The 17,625-nt window shown below is 46.6% G+C and overlaps 1 protein-coding gene across 8 annotated transcripts in view; it reads right to left on the bottom strand.

Annotated features, from left to right (window-relative positions):
- The window catches only part of LOC143168591 (discoidin domain-containing receptor 2-like), a 63,774-nt gene that overhangs the window by 21,930 nt on the left and 24,219 nt on the right, over positions 1 to 17,625 (bottom strand). For 6 of the 8 annotated variants that reach the window (XM_076355164.1, XM_076355169.1, XM_076355168.1 and 3 more), the window contains 5 exons: positions 12,733 to 12,870; positions 8,265 to 8,367; positions 5,768 to 5,996; positions 1,036 to 1,183; positions 718 to 823 (listed from right to left, as the gene is read on the bottom strand). In XM_076355164.1, the coding sequence (XP_076211279.1) occupies positions 718 to 823; positions 1,036 to 1,183; positions 5,768 to 5,996; positions 8,265 to 8,367; positions 12,733 to 12,796 (650 nt within the window). In that variant the 5' untranslated portion in view covers positions 12,797 to 12,870. Of the gene's footprint in view, positions 1 to 717; positions 824 to 1,035; positions 1,184 to 1,331; positions 1,356 to 5,079; positions 5,101 to 5,767; positions 5,997 to 8,264; positions 8,368 to 12,732; positions 12,871 to 17,625 lie in introns of those variants that run through there. The other 2 variants (XM_076355171.1, XM_076355170.1) reach the window with 2 other exon arrangements.

The following is a 17,625-nucleotide window of genomic DNA, read 5'->3' as shown; positions in this document are numbered from 1 at the left end:
GCCCAGTTTACCCTGGAGACCTCCTGCAACAGTTTAAGATGCAGTCTGCTAGAGAATGCATTTCAGATATCAAACTCTAGAAGCAACAAAGGCAATGAAGAGGGGAAGGACCTTCATCTGCTCCAGGGACATTGGGACTGTGCAGGTAGGAGGTCCAGCCAGGTCTCCCACTCCAATCCGGGGCAACGGAAGAGTAGCAGCACCTTATGATCTGCAGTATCAACAACAGCTTAAGGCTGTACCTGAACCAACAAAGAAATCAGTGCAACGAATATGGTCACAATTAGAGACCACGAGCAATGAAGGCTTTAAGGCAATCAGACACATCAGGACTATGTCATCACATCATGTAAAGGTGGAAGCTATGAACAAAGACAACACTTAGCTGTATAAGGACACACTCTTCTCTTTAAAGAGAAGCAACAACAAACTTCCAATAACAAAAAAATTATTTCTTTCCTGCCAGCCTTTGTCAGCCGGAGGAAATGGATCTAATGCATCCTGAGCCCATGCCCTCCTTTAAAAGAGCAACTAACAACATGTCATCAAAGGGCCTGGAACAATGAAGCCACAATGCTCTGGAGAACTAGTAGGCTAGCTTGCAGCTCTGGAGGTTTCAAAGAAGTGTTTGGGATACAAGATACTAGTGACAGAGTAAGTAGGAAAGAAGAGATAATTTGCACAGTGACCGAGAGAGAACAGGACGACTTCTCCCACCTGCGCTCCTGGTAGCCATCATAGGTCGAGTCATTCAGATAAACGATGGGGAAGCCAGGAGCCGCTATTGTCCCTCCTTCAGGGATGCTATAGGATGCCAAACCATCTAAAAAAGAAGGCCATATACCTCAGAAATACAGCAGCAGCAGCCGCCTTCCATCATCTCTGTCCACATGATCCTTTTATTTATGATGTGGACCAACAGAAGCAGTTCCGTGGGTCTGGGATTCCCTCTGCATACGTGAGGACACAGGTGAGTCCCAGTCAGCATTGTGTAAGGACTACTTCCCAGTGACAGGCATGGAAATTGCTACTTACCATACCAGACACAGCCATAGAGCTCCACCCTCATACAGACAGTCATTGGCATCTCCGTCACAGGAATCACACGGATAAAACGTGCAATGATGGGAGGCCGAAGATCTTTCAAGACCACATCATAAGTATCAATGTTGCCTTGGATCACCTGTAGAAGAGAGCTCCTTATCAGTAACTTCTCCCTATTGTGCAGTTAATATGAACAGTGGTGTACTTGTACCCTATCATTTGAGACTGGGGAGCTTTCCCATGCAGTATCTGCAGAGGATTAGCTGCTGCTGCTCCCCTCCTCCTACCTGGTACATGGCTTACAGGGTGAAGGGTGCTGCCATTTCACCTCCTGTCCCCTGCAGACCCACAGCAGGCAGTACTCTGAGGGAGAGGAGAAAGGCAAGTGGGAGATGAATGTACATGTGGACTATACATTGCAGAGAGCTCCAGTTACTAGTATGTAACCTCTCTTCAAGTGAGTCTCCATGTACACTTTAACAGCAGGTAACTGAGCACTTGCCCTCATCACTGGTTAGCTGGTGGAGGGTCCCGATATCCTTTTTCTATGAGCCAACAAAATTCCAGAGGTGCTGCAGTCTTTGGGGGATGAAGGTGCAAGCAGCTGCACGGCAGATGTCTTGAACTGAAGTGTTCAGCACTGTCACAGTCACCCCATCCTGCTGAACTGCAGTCTGATATGGCAAGGACTTTCACCCTCCCCTTCCCCTCAGTTTCAATACGGTCCTAGGAACAGTCTGCTATTTATTTTGACAGTCAGTGTGTGGAAACAGCTGAAGCTGTCAATCCCCCAGCAGCGGACAAAAGCACCTAAGAGATTTTTTTGAAAGGATATGGACCTATAGAAACAGAGTAAGAACGCTTTTGATGTCAAAACTCTGAATTATAAGTGTGAGGGCTCCTGTTCAAAGATGTTATGGGTGAGAAGGACGAAGCGGAGACTAAGGTTACTCAAAAGACCACATGGATTGCAATTGTTGATGTACAGGCAATTTGAAAGACAAAGGAGGCCAATGAGGGAGCAGAAAGGTGGCTTCCTCTTCATGGCAGCAGGGAAGATCTCCAGAGAGTGAATGTGGCTGGAGAGTCCATCAAGAAGTGAAAGACCTTACTGTACCACAAAAGGAAGCCACTCAGAAGACTGCATCTCCCTGAAGAAGAGCCAGTCACATCTGGTGGTCTTCTGGACTGCACCAGGATAGCTGTGAAACAGTTTCCTGCACCTGGTTGGACAGCTCTACAAAGGTGCACAGTCCCAGGAGCTGACCAAAGAAAACAGAAGGAAAGCCAAAAAGTAAGCTCGCTTCCTCATCCTCTTCAGCTTCTCAACAGGCTTTTAACTTGCAGCCTCTTAAGATCCTGCTTCCTAGGAGAAACACCCATGGCTTCTTCCAATGAAGTAGGGACACATAAATAATCCTTGACTTCAAGAACCAAGTGATAGTGATTAACCCTTTCAGCTGTCAGATAGCCTAAGAGGAGACTTGGAAGCCATCTAAGCCAGCTCCACAAGACCTTGCTGATAGAAGATAAAACCCAAGCGGAGACAACATATGGCAGAATACCCCACATCTTCATACAGGAGTTGAACAGATCCTCTGGAGTTGACCATTTGTTGGGGAATCTTGGGGGTGGCAGATACGTCAACCCAAAAAGTCCTACATGGACAGAGGGCTGGACAGAGTAAGAGGAAAAAACCTTCAGCCATCCCCCTCAGAAAAAGGTACCTTTGCACCAGCTCTGTATTGGAAGAACTGACATTTTTGTCTGTCCTGTATGGACATCTTCTGAGAAGCAAAAGAGAAGATGCACTTTGCATAGCACCTCCACAAGGTGGGGTTGCTGCTATTGAGCACACTCGGTTTCTCAGGGCCAAATAAACAAAGCGATCAGATGTGTGTGGAACAAACCCAGCACCAGTTTCCAGTCCCGGCCACTACTGATGCCAATCAATGTGCCCAACAACATCAGGAATCATAGAATCATTGAGGTTGGAAAAGACCTCTAAGATCATCGAGTCCAACCATTGACCCAACACCACCATGCCCACTAAACCATGTCCCTAAGTGCCTCATCTACACGTCTTTTAAATACCTCCAGGGATGGGGACTCCACCACTTCCCTGGGCAGCCTGTTCCAATGTTTAACCACTCTTTCAGTAAAGAAATTTTTCCTTACATCCAATCTAAACCTCCCCTGGTGCAACTTGAGGCCATTTCCTCTCGTCCTATCGCTTGTTACTTCGGAGAAGAGACCGACCCCCACCTCGCTACAACCTCCTTTCAGGTGGTTGTAGAGAGCGATGAGGTCTCCCCTCAGCCTCCTTTTCTCCAGGCTAAACAACCCCAGTTCCCTCAGCCGCTCCTCATAAGACTTGTTCTCCAGACCCTTCACCAGCCTCGTTGCCCTTCTCTGGACACGCTCCAGCACCTCAACGTCCTTCTTGTAGTGAGGGGCCCAAAACTGAACACAGTATTCGAGGTGCGGCCTCACCAGTGCCGAGTACAGGGGCACGATCACTTCCCTACTCCTGCTGGCCACACTATTGCTGATACAGGCCAGGATGCCATTGGCCCTCTTGGCCGCCTGGGCACACTGCCGGCTCATGTTCAGCCGGCTGTCGACCAACACCCCCAGGTCCTTTTCCGACAGGCAGCTTTCCAGCCACTCTTCCCCAAGCCTGTAGCGCTGCATGGGGTTGTTGTGGCCGAAGTGCAGGACCCGGCACTTGGCCTTGTTGAACCTCATACAGTTGGCCTGGGAAACAACAGTAGATGGCTGATCCCAGAAGTTGAGGGGAGACCAGGACTCAACAGCGCTGCGCCATGCAACATTAGTGCCAACGGAGAGCACCATCCTTAACTGGTGTCAGAGACAAGGGGACAGCAACCTGACCCTTTGCCTTTACTGAGCAAATTAGAGCTGGAGGTGACTTTCCTGCTGAGGAGCAGCATGTGCTACATATCTGATGACGTAACATCCTGTGAGATCTGAAACTTAACAGCACAGTGAAGGGGTTGGTTTTCAGTTTGGTTGGTTTTTTGGTTTTTGTGTTTTTTGTTTGTTTACTGAAACCATTCATGTGATCTCCTTGGACAGAGACATGCCAAGATGGGCTCATATAGTCACACTCTGAAATCTCAGTGACTGGGAATCTACCAACTGCAGGACTAGAAGAGGCCTTCCTAATGCATACAAATAAGTAGATTAGGATCTTGCATCTCCATCTGCACCTCTTTTCAAGGCTTGAATGATTTTACAGGACATTTTTACCAAATTATTTGACCAGACAGCGGCTTTTGAAATATGGATTCACTGGTGACACATTTTGAAAAATATGTTTTATGGAAGGTCATTTTACAGAGGAGCTGAAAGGGCAGGAATTGCACCCCATTGTGTACATCATGTCCAGAACAGCAGGAGCAGAGGAGCAGAAGCATCTTCTCTAAGGATACCAGGAGGGAAAACTTTTTGGCCTCATGTGATGGGGAACAGATACACACACTGACAGAATATACGTGGACTTCCACATATACAGAATAGAACAGAGGATGGCTCAAGTTGTGGCATCATACACAGCTGAATACACGCTCATTACCTTAGATCTTGCAAAAATTGACCCATACCAAATCGTGACACCTGACACTAACACAGTCCTGAGTGCCAGAGAACACTGTTCTGCACAGGACTGGAGTGGGAGACAAAAAGCATTTAGCTGCTTGTGGACATGTAACCAATTGAATTCTGATATAACTCGAGACGCAGACAGACTTCACCTAAGAAAGTACTGACAAAGAACAGTTAGCCCCATGGAGTTTGAACTTCCCCTCCCATCCTGCAAACACAGCATTTGTAGCACACACCAAAACGTGAGGGATGGGCAAAATAATGGTAAAGGCCAAATAGCAGATCAAAGGTCTGAGTGAGCAAATAGTTCATTAACAAGCTAGAAGCTATTACCTAACACTGCAATACAGACCCCACTGTGACTTCCAAAGCACCCCCAGTGCTACAAAACATCACCACACCCAGTACCTTTTCTAGTCTGGCTTAGGTCTTCAGACTCCACAAGCCAGCCTGAGGCAGGGTGATCAGGTCAGACGAGCTGCAGATGAGAGAAGGGGATTCCTTCCCAGGTGAAGTTTAATAAAGGCTTATGAACATGACCAGAGCACAGCCAGTGCCGAGCTGTGTGCTCAAGTCTGGAGATAGCAGGAGACAACTGTGGTGAGTGGGGAAGCCTCTTTGAGTGTGTGCGCTCAGCACATTTCCTACCCTCTAAACTCCTTCCTCCTCATTGCTCTCTACATTAAACACCGCTATCCAGACATCCAGAAACTCATCTCCATTCCCTGCCACCCCCTCCCTTTTTTTTTTTTTTAATCACAAAGCAGGCATCTGCTTTGCAGCTTCCAATTTAGAAGCAAGTGTCTGGCTGGTAGAGGGACATTCACATGATGTTTTGAACATGGACAGAAAGGTAGTGAAGAGCCACAGTTTTTGGTCACAGCAATAGCTGGGATTTGGGGGATCAGGTCAGGGGAATAACAGTCCAACATCATGGCAAACAGCACTAAGGCAGAGGACGCTGAATGCCTGACAGGAGAAGAGTCAGGATAAAGTACGATGCACTAGGCAGTACATAGAGGACATGCCTTCCACAGTGTAGTTCTCTGTGACCTGACTTCTGCATGCTCCACGATTCAGTTCCTACTACACTCACCTTCCTGCCCTGACGATCTTTCCAGGAGATCCAGCGCTCTCCATTGCGGCTATAGTCAATTCGGTAAGCACGGGCAAATTCTTTGCCTGTGGCACGGGCATGCCGTCCCTGAGTCCCAATCAAGGTGACGAAAAAGAGCTTGTGCAGGTCAATTTGAAGGAACTGTACATCTTCTGGTTGCAACAAGCCAGCCGGGCACCAAGCTCCATCCCCCTCTTCCCTTTGTAACCTGAGGGGAAAACCACACACATTAAAAAAATGTCACTTCCAAGGATCCAGCCTTCCCAGTAACTGAGGAAACACCTTGAAACTTTGAAAATTGGGAGAAAGAAACCAAATCAGCAAGTGAGACTTGACAGCTGGCTACCAAATACCTCTCCCCTTTGGGGTGATGGTCGATTGAGACTTATCAGAGTCCTGTAGCCGGTTTTGCCCTGTTCAGAACAACTCCCTCAGTTTCGGATATCTTTCATTAACTGTTAGAAGTAATTTCTTTCCCAGACACATACTTTCATGTTGATCAGAAACAACTATGCTACTCAGTAGGTAATTGCATACTGCATGCTTTTTAGCACCTTGCTGGTAAAGTGCATACTCACTTCTAAACCATACAGTAAGGCCTGGACCTCTGCTTGACCACCTCCTACAGCTCTAACAAGCACAAAGAGGAGCTATGTTAAAAATACATTTTAGAAAGAAAAGCTTTGCCCATCTACAAATTATTCTGGGTCATCTCAACACATCTTTCACCCTTCCTTCATTCAGCAGGGTTGCTTGTGTAGGACACTGCTAGGTGTATGATGTGAAGGTCTCTGCTTCAAAGTTGAACATTCTGGTACCAGCTGCAAAGATTAAGGCTTTAATCCTTGGAGATTGCATGCCGAGCAGAGTGCTGTAGCAATCAGCAGGTGGAGCCACTAAAGGAAATGCTGCCTTACCTAGGCTTCTGCAGGCTCAGCTGTCCAAGCCACAAGGTGGTGAGAGTTTTAAATGTGAAAAATTTATGCAGACGCAAAAAGACCATGTGGGCTTTTTAGCAACAGGGATTTCTTAGCAAACAGCAAGCTCCTGAAGTGCCCTTGTCTTTCGGACAGCTATCCCGTCTCTAACTGATGGGATCAGCGAGTGCCAACCCCTGTGCATCAAGGAAGGCAGTACCCAGAAGGAGACGCTGAAGGTCAAGGCACAGGCTAGAGAAGATTTTTGTCTCAGGTTGATCAGCTGTTTGTGCAAGACTTTCTTACAGTGAAGTGGCAAGTAAAAGAAATTATAAGAAAGGCAGGAAGGGTGACTGTGAAACAACAGGGACAGACATCTGCATAGGACAACTACGACCCCTAACAAAATGAAGTCAGCTAGAGGGTCCCTTCATGTCTTCACCCTGTGGACATCCAGCTGCCCTGGCAAAGAGATGATGGTAACAGATGGTAAGTGATGCCTGAAGTATTTGCAGAACTGGAAACAAGCCATACCCCGGAGAACAAAGTAAGTCTCCCAGCTTTCAGACCCACAGGCTTGTTCAAACTCCGTTAAAAACAAACACCACTTAGCATCTTTGCTCTACCACAGACTAAAAAAAAAATAATCAAGCACTAGGAGACTTCTACAATTTTGGACTGCCCAAATTCATCATAAAAATATAAGTATCATAGTTAATCTGAAATTCATATCTGACTTGCACCAAAACTGTAGGAATGTTTGGTATCATTATTATAAACAATTCTAAGGAAACTTACACTTCTAACTATTTTGCAAATCAGTTAGTAGCTTTAAGAGAAATGAAATAACAAAAAAAAAAATGAAAAGCCAAGCTTCTGAGAAAGACTGTAGTACTGCTTGCCATTGAAAGAAAATCCTTTAGCTGCTTTTTAACAATTCCTTAACTCTGCAGTTTCCAGGTTTTTGAATAAAAGTGGACACAGCCCATTTCCTCAATATGATGCTGTTGAAAAGTTCACCCTTGTAAATGATTTCCTATGATTTAGTTCAAAGTATCCTACAAGAATCTCAGGGGCACTGTCCCTAGCTAACTTGTAAGTCATGAATCCATTAGAGATTTATTCACAGAACTATAGGAAGACCAGGGTCGGAAGCAACCTCTGGAAGTCTCTAGCCCAATCTCCTGCTCACAGCAGGGCTAACTCCAAAACTATATCGTGTTGCTCAAGGACTTGTACAGCCACGTCCTGAAAATCTCCAAACACTGAGACATCACCACATCTCTGGGTACCTGTCTGAGAGCTCCACCACTTCATTCTCATGGGGAAGGATTTTTTTTTTTTTCTTAATATTGATTCAGAATTTCCTGTATTACAGCTTGTGACCATAACCACTGCCTCTTGCTCTTTCACTATGCACTAATTAGATATAATATGTAAGCAGTGAACAAGCTAAGCAAACTTAAGGTTGCTTTAGGGGTGTGGGAACTTCTTCCTCAATCACATGCTAGATATCTAGAAGAAAAAAAGGATTACTTTTTTGCCAGAGATTAACCTACCGTGCATACTGGGGTCCTGTGGAATCATACCACTGGCTGGAAGCAGTGATGTCTTCATCCCGTATTGTCCCTTCATGCATACCCAAAGGGTAACGGCATATAGCTGAAAACAGGAACAAAAACAAGTAAAAAAAAAAAATCAGTACCAATTCTTTCTAAATCACCAGGCAGGTTTAATTAAAAGGCTATCAATACCTGGGGAATAAACATGGTAATGATAAAATAGAGAATACAAATAAAGAGGATGAAATAATTACCATAAACTGAAATAAGTAATGAAATACACTCTGAGTTCGTATCATCCAGCAGAGTCCGGGCAAGACAAAAAACTTTACAAAGAAACATTTTAAGAACATGAAAGCCAAAATCATACTAGTGTTAATGGTTGCAGGGACCTATTTTACAATGAAAAATTATTTATCAATAATGATGTGACACAAAAAGGAAGAATTTGTTAAATATTTTTCTTCTTCTTCTGGAATAAACTGGATGCTTGACTTGCATTCAATTAAGAACAATTATTATTATTTTCACCAGTCCAGTAACAAGTGAGAAGTTAAACAGCTTCTATTACAGATGACTAGACCAGCTTATGGAAACATCTGCTCTGTCATGTCACCACAGGTTAGAGCTTACATTTGAGCCCAAGCCCCTGACCATCCACACTGCCCCATCCTGTTCCCTGCCTTGAGCCTCAAGTGGAGCAAGCATTTCTCTCCAGGCATGAGAAGACTCTCAAACTTGGTGCCTCCAGGGAGTACAGACACAACTGGCTCAAGCCATGGAGCTCTACAAGCTCAATACACCAAAGATAGTGCTGATGTAGCTTACAGATCCAAGCTGGCCAAGCTCTCTCCCCTGACACAAGCCTTTAAACACATGTTGGAATATTAGACATGTTTCAGAAAACTCAAAGTCTTAATGTATCCATTAAGGCTCAGTATTCAAAACAGGCAAGCAAGATATTTTTGTCAGACTGACATCAACAACAGATTAAAAAATAAGTTATAAGCGATTAAATCATGAAACAATTAAAAGACAAAAACATAGTCAATGGCAAGTCCCAGAAAAAAAGGAAATGGACTTTCCTATAGACTTTTGGTCTTTGTCCTCTGAGCTCACAGCAGCCCCATCACAACAGCCCCAGCTCCTCCCCTGTCCGCAGTGACACAGGCAAGTGCCAGCACATGCTCCAGTCACTCCAGAGCGGCATGCATGTCGGCTGGCATCCTCACTGCTACGCTGCCTGCTGCCATATCAGCAGTTCTGCCTGCCTTTCCCTCAGCAAGTGCACTGCCTCGGGCGTCTTCCTCATTTCTGTATCTCAGGACTGCTACCCTTGTACCAAACCTGGATAAAGCTGTTCACCAGGTTTGGAAGCTACAAGAAAAGACAGAGGCATGAAACCCACCTTGTTGTTACCACCATAGAGTATAAACAACCGCAGGCCAAATAACTACCTGACAGATTTCAAGGTGGAAATGTTTGCAAACAGAGGTTGTTTCAATAGGGTTTGGCTGCAGGCACAGTATCAATGAATGTGTGATGTTCTATATATTCCTAAATAATCTTGTAAAGGAGATGGGTGGTGAGGTGACAATGTTTGCTGATGATACCAGATTATTTAATATCGAAAAAAGCAAATTATGGGAATACATACAAAACAAACTAGAAAACACCATTACACCACTGTATGTATTCATGGTCAGATGCCAGTCAGATACGGAATAGAGCTCTTACTCCTCCATTCTCCCATCAAAAGACAGAGAAGGCGACACAGATGATACAAAAGGAAAGATCAGCAGCCTCATCATTACAAAAGAGATTACTGAATGAAGTACAACAAAGATCATTTATACCCTGAACAATTACTCACCGTCTCTCAAAATACCAGAACCAGGAGGCATCAAAAAATCAGGTGGCAGAGTTCAAAAACAACATATGCATCCTTAATCTATTAAACACTCTGAATGCCAAAGGTTCACATGGGTTCAAAAATCAGCTAGACAAACTCACAGCTACCACAGGCAAATACACAAGTGCTAGCTCAGAAAGCTCCTAAGCAGCAGACTGCAGTGAGCCGAGAGCAAACCTGGGGTAAAGCACTGCTGTGTGCTTGCCCATCTACGCGCTCTTCCAGAACCAGCAGGGATGGAACCCTGCTGGAGTCAGGACACCAAGCTGGATGGGCCTCTGGTCTCACCCAGAACATTCATTCATACGTCTGAGGTTTCTTAACAGTAAACAGATTCTTCTGTTTACAGAAGAATTCACTGGGAGGCAGCTGGTGTCTGGCTGGGATCAGGCATGATGATTGTGGTTGCTGAAAGCCAACCGAGGGCTCTAACCCTGCTCTGATACTGAACAGTAAGTTTAATAAACCAAACTAGCCTCGCCTGTCTTCACTCTTACCTGTCCCACCACAGACCAGTACAATCTGATCTATTGCTGGAAAGCTAGATGTTGCTGAACTATGGGTAAATATCTGAAGATTTTCTAAAAGGGTTGAGTCGTCATCTGAAAGCAGAAAGTGGTTTTGTGTTTCTGCAGCAGGAGTCCTGTCTGGTCACACCTTCTTTAAAAGGTCAAGTGCACACCCTACAGCAATGCCAGACAGAGCTAGCTAGTTGGGAAGGACTCCCAGGGACCGACTGCAATCCTGAACAAAACTCATTCACTCACAAACCCAGGGCTGGCAGATGGAAGCCAGAGTTGCCCTGGCATCAAGGGATGCACTCTGCAGGTGGCTGTGGCTCTCACCAAAACAAGCAGCATGAGGCTCTCACCAAAATGCACATCCTATCAAGCAAAGCCATCCTTGGGTTCTGATTAGGTGCCACCAGGACTCCTGCTCAGGTATTTTTTACTACGCACTCAGGGACACACTCACATGCCATGCAGACAGGACACATGGAGGCTCAGAAAAATGTCACATCCCACCTCTGTTAGCGAGGCCAAACAACTGATGCTGGGCAAAAGGACTGCATAGGATCCTTCCTACACAGGTCTGAAACCATCCACAAAGCAGCCCCTTTGGTTTAGAAGGCAATGCAGGAGGTGCTCCAGACCACTCCTGGAGCAGATCAGGAGGTCAAGATAATCAATAGAGCCTGCAGGTATCACAACCGAGGAGCATCAGCGGGGCTATGGGTGTGCTGGAGTCTGGGTGGGAACAACAGGGCATGGACCTTTGGGACAGAGAGGCAGCTGAGCAGCTGCAGGAGCTGAGAACGCAAAGCTGCTTGAGGAAGTCACAGGCAGAACTGAGAAGCGTGAGCAAAGCTACATGCTTATTTCTTGGTGGAAAAGATTACTGCAGGAGCATGGGACCACAGCCCTGTGGTCACAGCCCACCCCACCTCCCAGGATCCTGTGGTGGGGGAAGCTATTCCTGCACCTTGGGGTGTGCTAACTTCCGTACTTACCACCACCAAAAGGGATCTACATGTGACTGACCCTCTAGCTGCCGTCTTCCCTCTTCTTCCACTAGTTTTAACCATCAGAACCAGACTGCAACCCCAGTTCAAAGTTGGGCGGGGGCAGGGATACAGTGCAGGGCATGGCTGTGTAACAGGGAGCACAGGAGTGCCTGCTGAGCTCCCCCCCAGGCTTCACTTCATTTCTGGCTGGTTGCAGCACAACCTCAAACCTCTGCAGAGATCTACAGGCCAGAGCAGGGTCAGAGCCAGACACAAAGGGCTCCAACAAACAGAGCCAGACCCAGCAGAGCAAACAAAGGCCCTCAGGGTAGCACTGCTGCCTCACCACACCTTCAGCCAAGCCGAAAAAGGATTAGACTCATTTATTTCACAGGCTGTCTCCAGCTCAAACCACCTCATTACGGGGATTTTTGCAATATATTGCAGACCATTATCTTACTCATCTTCATCATGATTATAACTTGCCAAATGCCATAGGATAAGAGGTCATGCCCTCCACTGGGACTCATAGGCTCCTATCCCTATCTCCACCCTAGCTTGGTGCCAGGTAGGGTTTTCTACCTTTCTTTCCACATCTCTCTCTCCAGAACCTCTCTTGCTGGCTGGAGAGCTGTAGCTTATGCTTTGCCAACTGGTAATTTACTTTCCACAGTTAGCACAGTATCTATGAGCCAGTCTAGAGCCAAGTTTGTTCTGCAGGCCACATGGTCAAATTGATGAAGAGATAATCAGAGCTCAAAACAGGCCTCCTGAGAGCACGGACCCTCTGGGTGGACAGAGAAAGGAATATATCCATGTGCCTGAGCCCTCCTGGGACTGTCAGGAGAGGTGTTTCACTCCAGTACAGCTGTCAAGCAAGACTGGCCAACTCAGTCCAGAGGAGGACATTCAGGAACTACGTTAGTGATTATGTTTACATGCATTCGTTACGTTTATATGCATTCACCATGAGAGGGCAAAGAAAGGCTGAGAACGAACATATGAAAGGTGGGAGATTAGAGTCCTCTCCCAGCCTGACAGCTCCCTACCAGGGTTGACTTCGGTGCCAGATGGCTCAGGCAGTGAGACCAACAGTAGCATGCAGAAGATCATGGTAGCAATCGGAGGCGCTGCGCAGGGTCAGATGGGTGCGAGTCCTTCAAAGACAGCAGCTGCCATCTACATTTCTGAAAGACAAAGCAAAGAGAGAATATGAGAGTCCTCCAAAGACAGGACTTCTCTGTGCTGCAGACTTGCTATATTGTCATTGCCTCGTGATGAGTTGGGCAATCTTCCATGCCTTCCAGAGTGTCTTGACCTTAGCCCTACTCTGACCCATCACCTGATCAGAGGCTTAGTGAAGAACTAATGATTGCCTGACTACCTATACCATCTCTAAAGCTATTAATGTAATTCAGCTTTTAGGAGCTCAGCTGCCATGACTACTGTGCAGACATATTCTCTTAACTGCACTTAAACAAGTCCAATGCAAAGTAATCTCTCCCCATCAATTCTTCACTTTCCTTATTATATTAACAAGGACTGAAGCTGCATCTACAATGAACCTGGATAGTCTATCCAGGTTCCCCAAGCAGGACTTACCCACCCAATGCACACCTCTATCTGTACCAGCTGTCTACTCCAAGTAGCCAAGTGGGCACTCTGGAACTTGTCACACAACCTTAAGATAAATGTCTAAAACACGGCGAAAATAATCTCTCCCTACATGTCCACATTGCTGCCAAAAGAGCATGTGCACTCACACATGCGAGCACACTTAATTTCCTGGTTGGAAACAAGGAAAATAGCAAAGGGCTTAAACGCTGGCAATTTCAGTGGAAAGCCATGATAACACCTAAAGGAACACAAGGTCATATCAGCAAAGTTATGTGAATTCTTTGTGTCCACATTCACTACAAAGAGCCTCGGGAGGTTCGCATCCTGGAAGATAGCTTTAGGAAGGCAGGTTAGAGGCTCTGTCTCATATTGAAATGTCAAGCGAAAAGAAAACAGAACAAATCAATAAATGAAAAGTTGCCAGGACCAGAGGGTGTTTGCTCAAGAATCCTCAGAGTGGTAGTAAAAAGGCAAAACTGAATGTTAGGATTTGTTAGTAAAGGAAGAGAGGATAAAAAAGGGACCATCACTATGCCAGTGCATACACACATATAAGAATGACAGAGCATCAGATGCCATTAACTCAGATTTGTAACAAAAGGCTATTTTTTCCACCCAACATAATTAAACTGTACAAGTCACAGCCGTGAGTTGCCGTGGATACCAAAACAATTGGATATATTCACAACAGAAAGCTACACCACGGCTTCTTAAATCCGAAGGTAAAACCTTTGGCTCAGGAAATCCCCCAGCCGCAGATTGCTAGACACCCAGAAGCTAAATCAGGGTTAGAATCACTGAGGCTTGCCCTGTTTTTATTCTCTTTCCTAAGGATTTGCTACTGGCCATTGTCCCTGCTGGATTCCATCAGAAAAGATGGCTCTGAGCCTGAAAAACAACTAAGGGCCTTCTTGGGAAAAGAGCCAAATGCTCATGCAGGAGGGGGAAACTAATGATCGGTGGATGCTGCCTGGCAGTGCTGTGCCCAGCCATGCAACAACGCAAGCGAACGCAAAAAAGATTAAAAATTGCCAGGACCCCTCCGGCTTCAGCCACCTCTTGTGCTCCGTGTGAGCACCCTGGCCAAGGCTGGGAGGAGGGTGACCACAAGGTTCTGTGATTTTTGGGGCATCTTGGGTGGCGAGTGTGCAAAAGCAAAGCACTGGAGAGAAAAGGCAGCCCATATCTCAGCAGAAGGGTCTGGCAATCAGAAAAGAGGTTTTGACCAAGCACTCTCAAGCTATGTGTGCATCTAAGGTCATCCTTCCCCCCTGAAATGGAGGGGGGTGATCTCTGATGCAAACACACCAATTCCTACCATCCCATGACAGACTGCAAGTACCATGGAGCAGAGGCTTCTTGTAGCCATGCAGAGGGAGATTTTGTAAAGACATTTTTGCAGCAGAGTTTGAAGACAGACCTGGTGGATGTTAATCTATGCAGGTGATTTGCTAGGGTGCCCCAGTGGCTCCCAAAGCAGGACTTGCAAAGGGAACTGCAGAGTTCAGCACTAGAGGAGGCTGTCCTCCCACAGGAGGTGAGAAAGGAAAGGGTCATGAACATTAAGGCTTTAACTACGTTCCTGGAGGAAGTTATGGGAAACACAGCAGAGAGCTGTTTGGTGGTATGTGGGGTGCCCTGACCATGGCCTAGGTGTCTGCCCAGATCAGCTGCACTATGTGGGTGTAGCCTGAGCTAGAGAAGATCCTTCCGCTGGGTCCCCATGCTGGACCAGCCACTGAACAAAGCTGCAAGTTGCTGAGGAGACCCTGGCAAGAGAACAGCAGCTTGGAGATATCTCCCAGGTGACTTCTCAGCTGGAAGTTTAAAAGTTGCCAGCTGTATTGGAGCCCACAGGTGGCAGAGGATGAGCACACATATGTTCCATGCCCTCACCACCCCCTTCAGAGCCTAGAAACAGAGCCTGGCAAACAGGCATCTGTAAAGACACAGGCTAGCACCCGCCAAAACACCCTGGGATTTCCCTCTGTAACATGGCCAGGGTTAAGGGAAAGGGTGGCCAGAGAGCACTGAAATAGCAGTCGTACTAAGTGATTCGTACTAGGCTAGGTGAGGACCAGAGCCTGTGGAGGCAAAGAAGAAATGAGAGCAACTCCAGACATCACTGTAAGTGTTCAGATGCCTTGGCTTCCCTTTTGATCCAGAAGTCCAGCAAAGAAGGCAGATGCCCAGGCATCTACCTGCAGTGGAGCACAGGGACAAAGGAGCACCTTTGCCACCCTGCCATCAGCACAGAGCCCACAGCCCAGCTGGGATCAGCTACCACCCCAAGTGAAAGGTACTAAGCTTGAAATTTAGCATAAGGACTTCGGCTTTTGACAATAGAGTAGTTGTGCTAAGTTTCTCTCATCCTCTCAAAATGACGTGCAAGCAAGTCATGACAACAGCCGCCAATGTCACAGCAACATAATAATGTGCTGCGTAACACAAACAGCAACGTTATCTCATTTGACCAGGTACAGACCAAACACCATAATTTAAGTGCCTATTTGCTTTATGCAAAGCTCACACTATGTTCTAAATCGCACCTATTGTATTGCCACATAGCCAGTCACAACTGCTTGAATGCAGCAATCTGAATGTAAAAGATAACAGGAGGGAAGAAGGAACAGGGTGGAGGGTACACAAGGAAAGTCACATAGAAATGCCCAAGTACCATGTCAGCTCCAGCCACTGAGCCAGCAACCAGCGCTGGAGGAAAGGTGTGGGTTGGGGTGGCTCAGACAGTTATCTGTTACACCCTATCCTGCAGGCTGCAGGCAGTACCCTGTGAACTGGGGGCTTCCCAGGACTTGATGGGTACGTGGAGCTCAGCAGGTCACAAAAATAGCATGGCTTGGGGGAACCGCAAGCCAAAACTGGAAGATGTGGCCATAGAGGCCAGCCTGGCCCCCAGGAGAGAAGAGCCAGCTCTGAAGGTTTCCTTTAGAGCTCGCCTGTCTGCAGCTCTGTGCCTACGAAAGCTGGCTTTGAATCTGGCCCTTGCCTAAAGAGTGTCCAAGATGAGCAGGATGAATCCAACTGGGATGTGTCTATCTCCACTGATGACAAAGGGAACCTAAATGGCTGGCCTGAACTAGCCTCATCATTTCCAGGTGGCCACAGTTTGGCAAGACAAATTCTCACCTTTGTACATGGCAGTGATGAACTATTTCCAGCAGTTCAGCCCTATGCAGGGACCCCAGCAGCTGGGTTCAGGCTGTGCTGGGTTTGCTCTTCCCACCACACTTGGTTCCCAGTCCTGGACCACCGAAGTGGATGTTTGTGAGTCCCAGGAGAGGTGCTGCACACAGGGAGCAAACAGTGTCATTTCTCATCTTCTAGTGCTCCACAGCAGCAGTTGTTCTCTTGAGCAAGGACACCAAGAGTGTTTTTCACTCCTGTCTCGTCATTTAGAGGAGCCTCAGCTCCACTCAGGAGCTCATGCTGCCGGAAACCACTGTTTGAAGAACTACTGATGTTGATTTCTGCTGAGTCTAAATCTCAGCTAGTAGTTGATTGGACTCCCAAACTGCACACTTCCAAGTGCTAGAACACACTGGAATATACTAAAGACAAGCCTCTGTACAAACTGCTTGGAAATCATCTTCCTAATGATTTTTCTTCTGGGTAGACAACTTGATACTTTTCTTTGTAGCTCTTTCAGCTGCATTAGAGTCCCTTGCTGTACTCATGCCTTTCTTCCTGTCCTGCCCACACATACACAGAAAGCGCCAAAACTACAGCACAAGCTCAAAACCAGCAAAAACAGGATTAGCAACATCCTCACAGAGGCAAGAAAGTGTTAAACTCTGTTCTCAGGACTGAATGGATCAAGTTGCTAATTGCTAACAGCTGGCTGCAGGAGAATAAAATCCTGTTACAATCATTGTGAGAGTGGAAAAAAAAAATCTACTTGCTGAAAAACTCCTCACTAAGAAATGCAAAAGAGGACAGTTTTTCCCAATATACCCAGCAGATACCAGGTCTAAAAAGCCAATCCATCCCTCTGCAGGGAAACAGCTCGCTGTGACCCAGCACTGTCCCCAGCACAGCATGGGGCCTGCAAGCAAAAGCACTGGGCACAGTGGGCGCAGGAGGGAGCTATTCTTTAGTGATGTGCATGAAGAAGGTGGGACTTGGAGCTCCTCCAGGTACTGTTCTCCCTCCAGAGATCCATTACAGAGGTCTGGCATGTTTGCAAGCCTCTCTAGATCCCAACTGAAACAGGCATTTATTTTAACTGGTTCCTTCGCAGATCATTACGTTGGAGTGGGACCTTAGAGTTTACTGCAGGAATCCCATTATGGATGCCCAGCATTGCG

Source organism: Aptenodytes patagonicus, chromosome 18 (assembly GCF_965638725.1).
Source record: "Aptenodytes patagonicus chromosome 18, bAptPat1.pri.cur, whole genome shotgun sequence".
Lineage (NCBI taxonomy): Eukaryota > Metazoa > Chordata > Aves > Sphenisciformes > Spheniscidae > Aptenodytes > Aptenodytes patagonicus.
The sequence above is the reverse complement of the archived record's forward strand: the minus strand, read 5'-3'. Positions and strand labels throughout refer to the sequence as shown.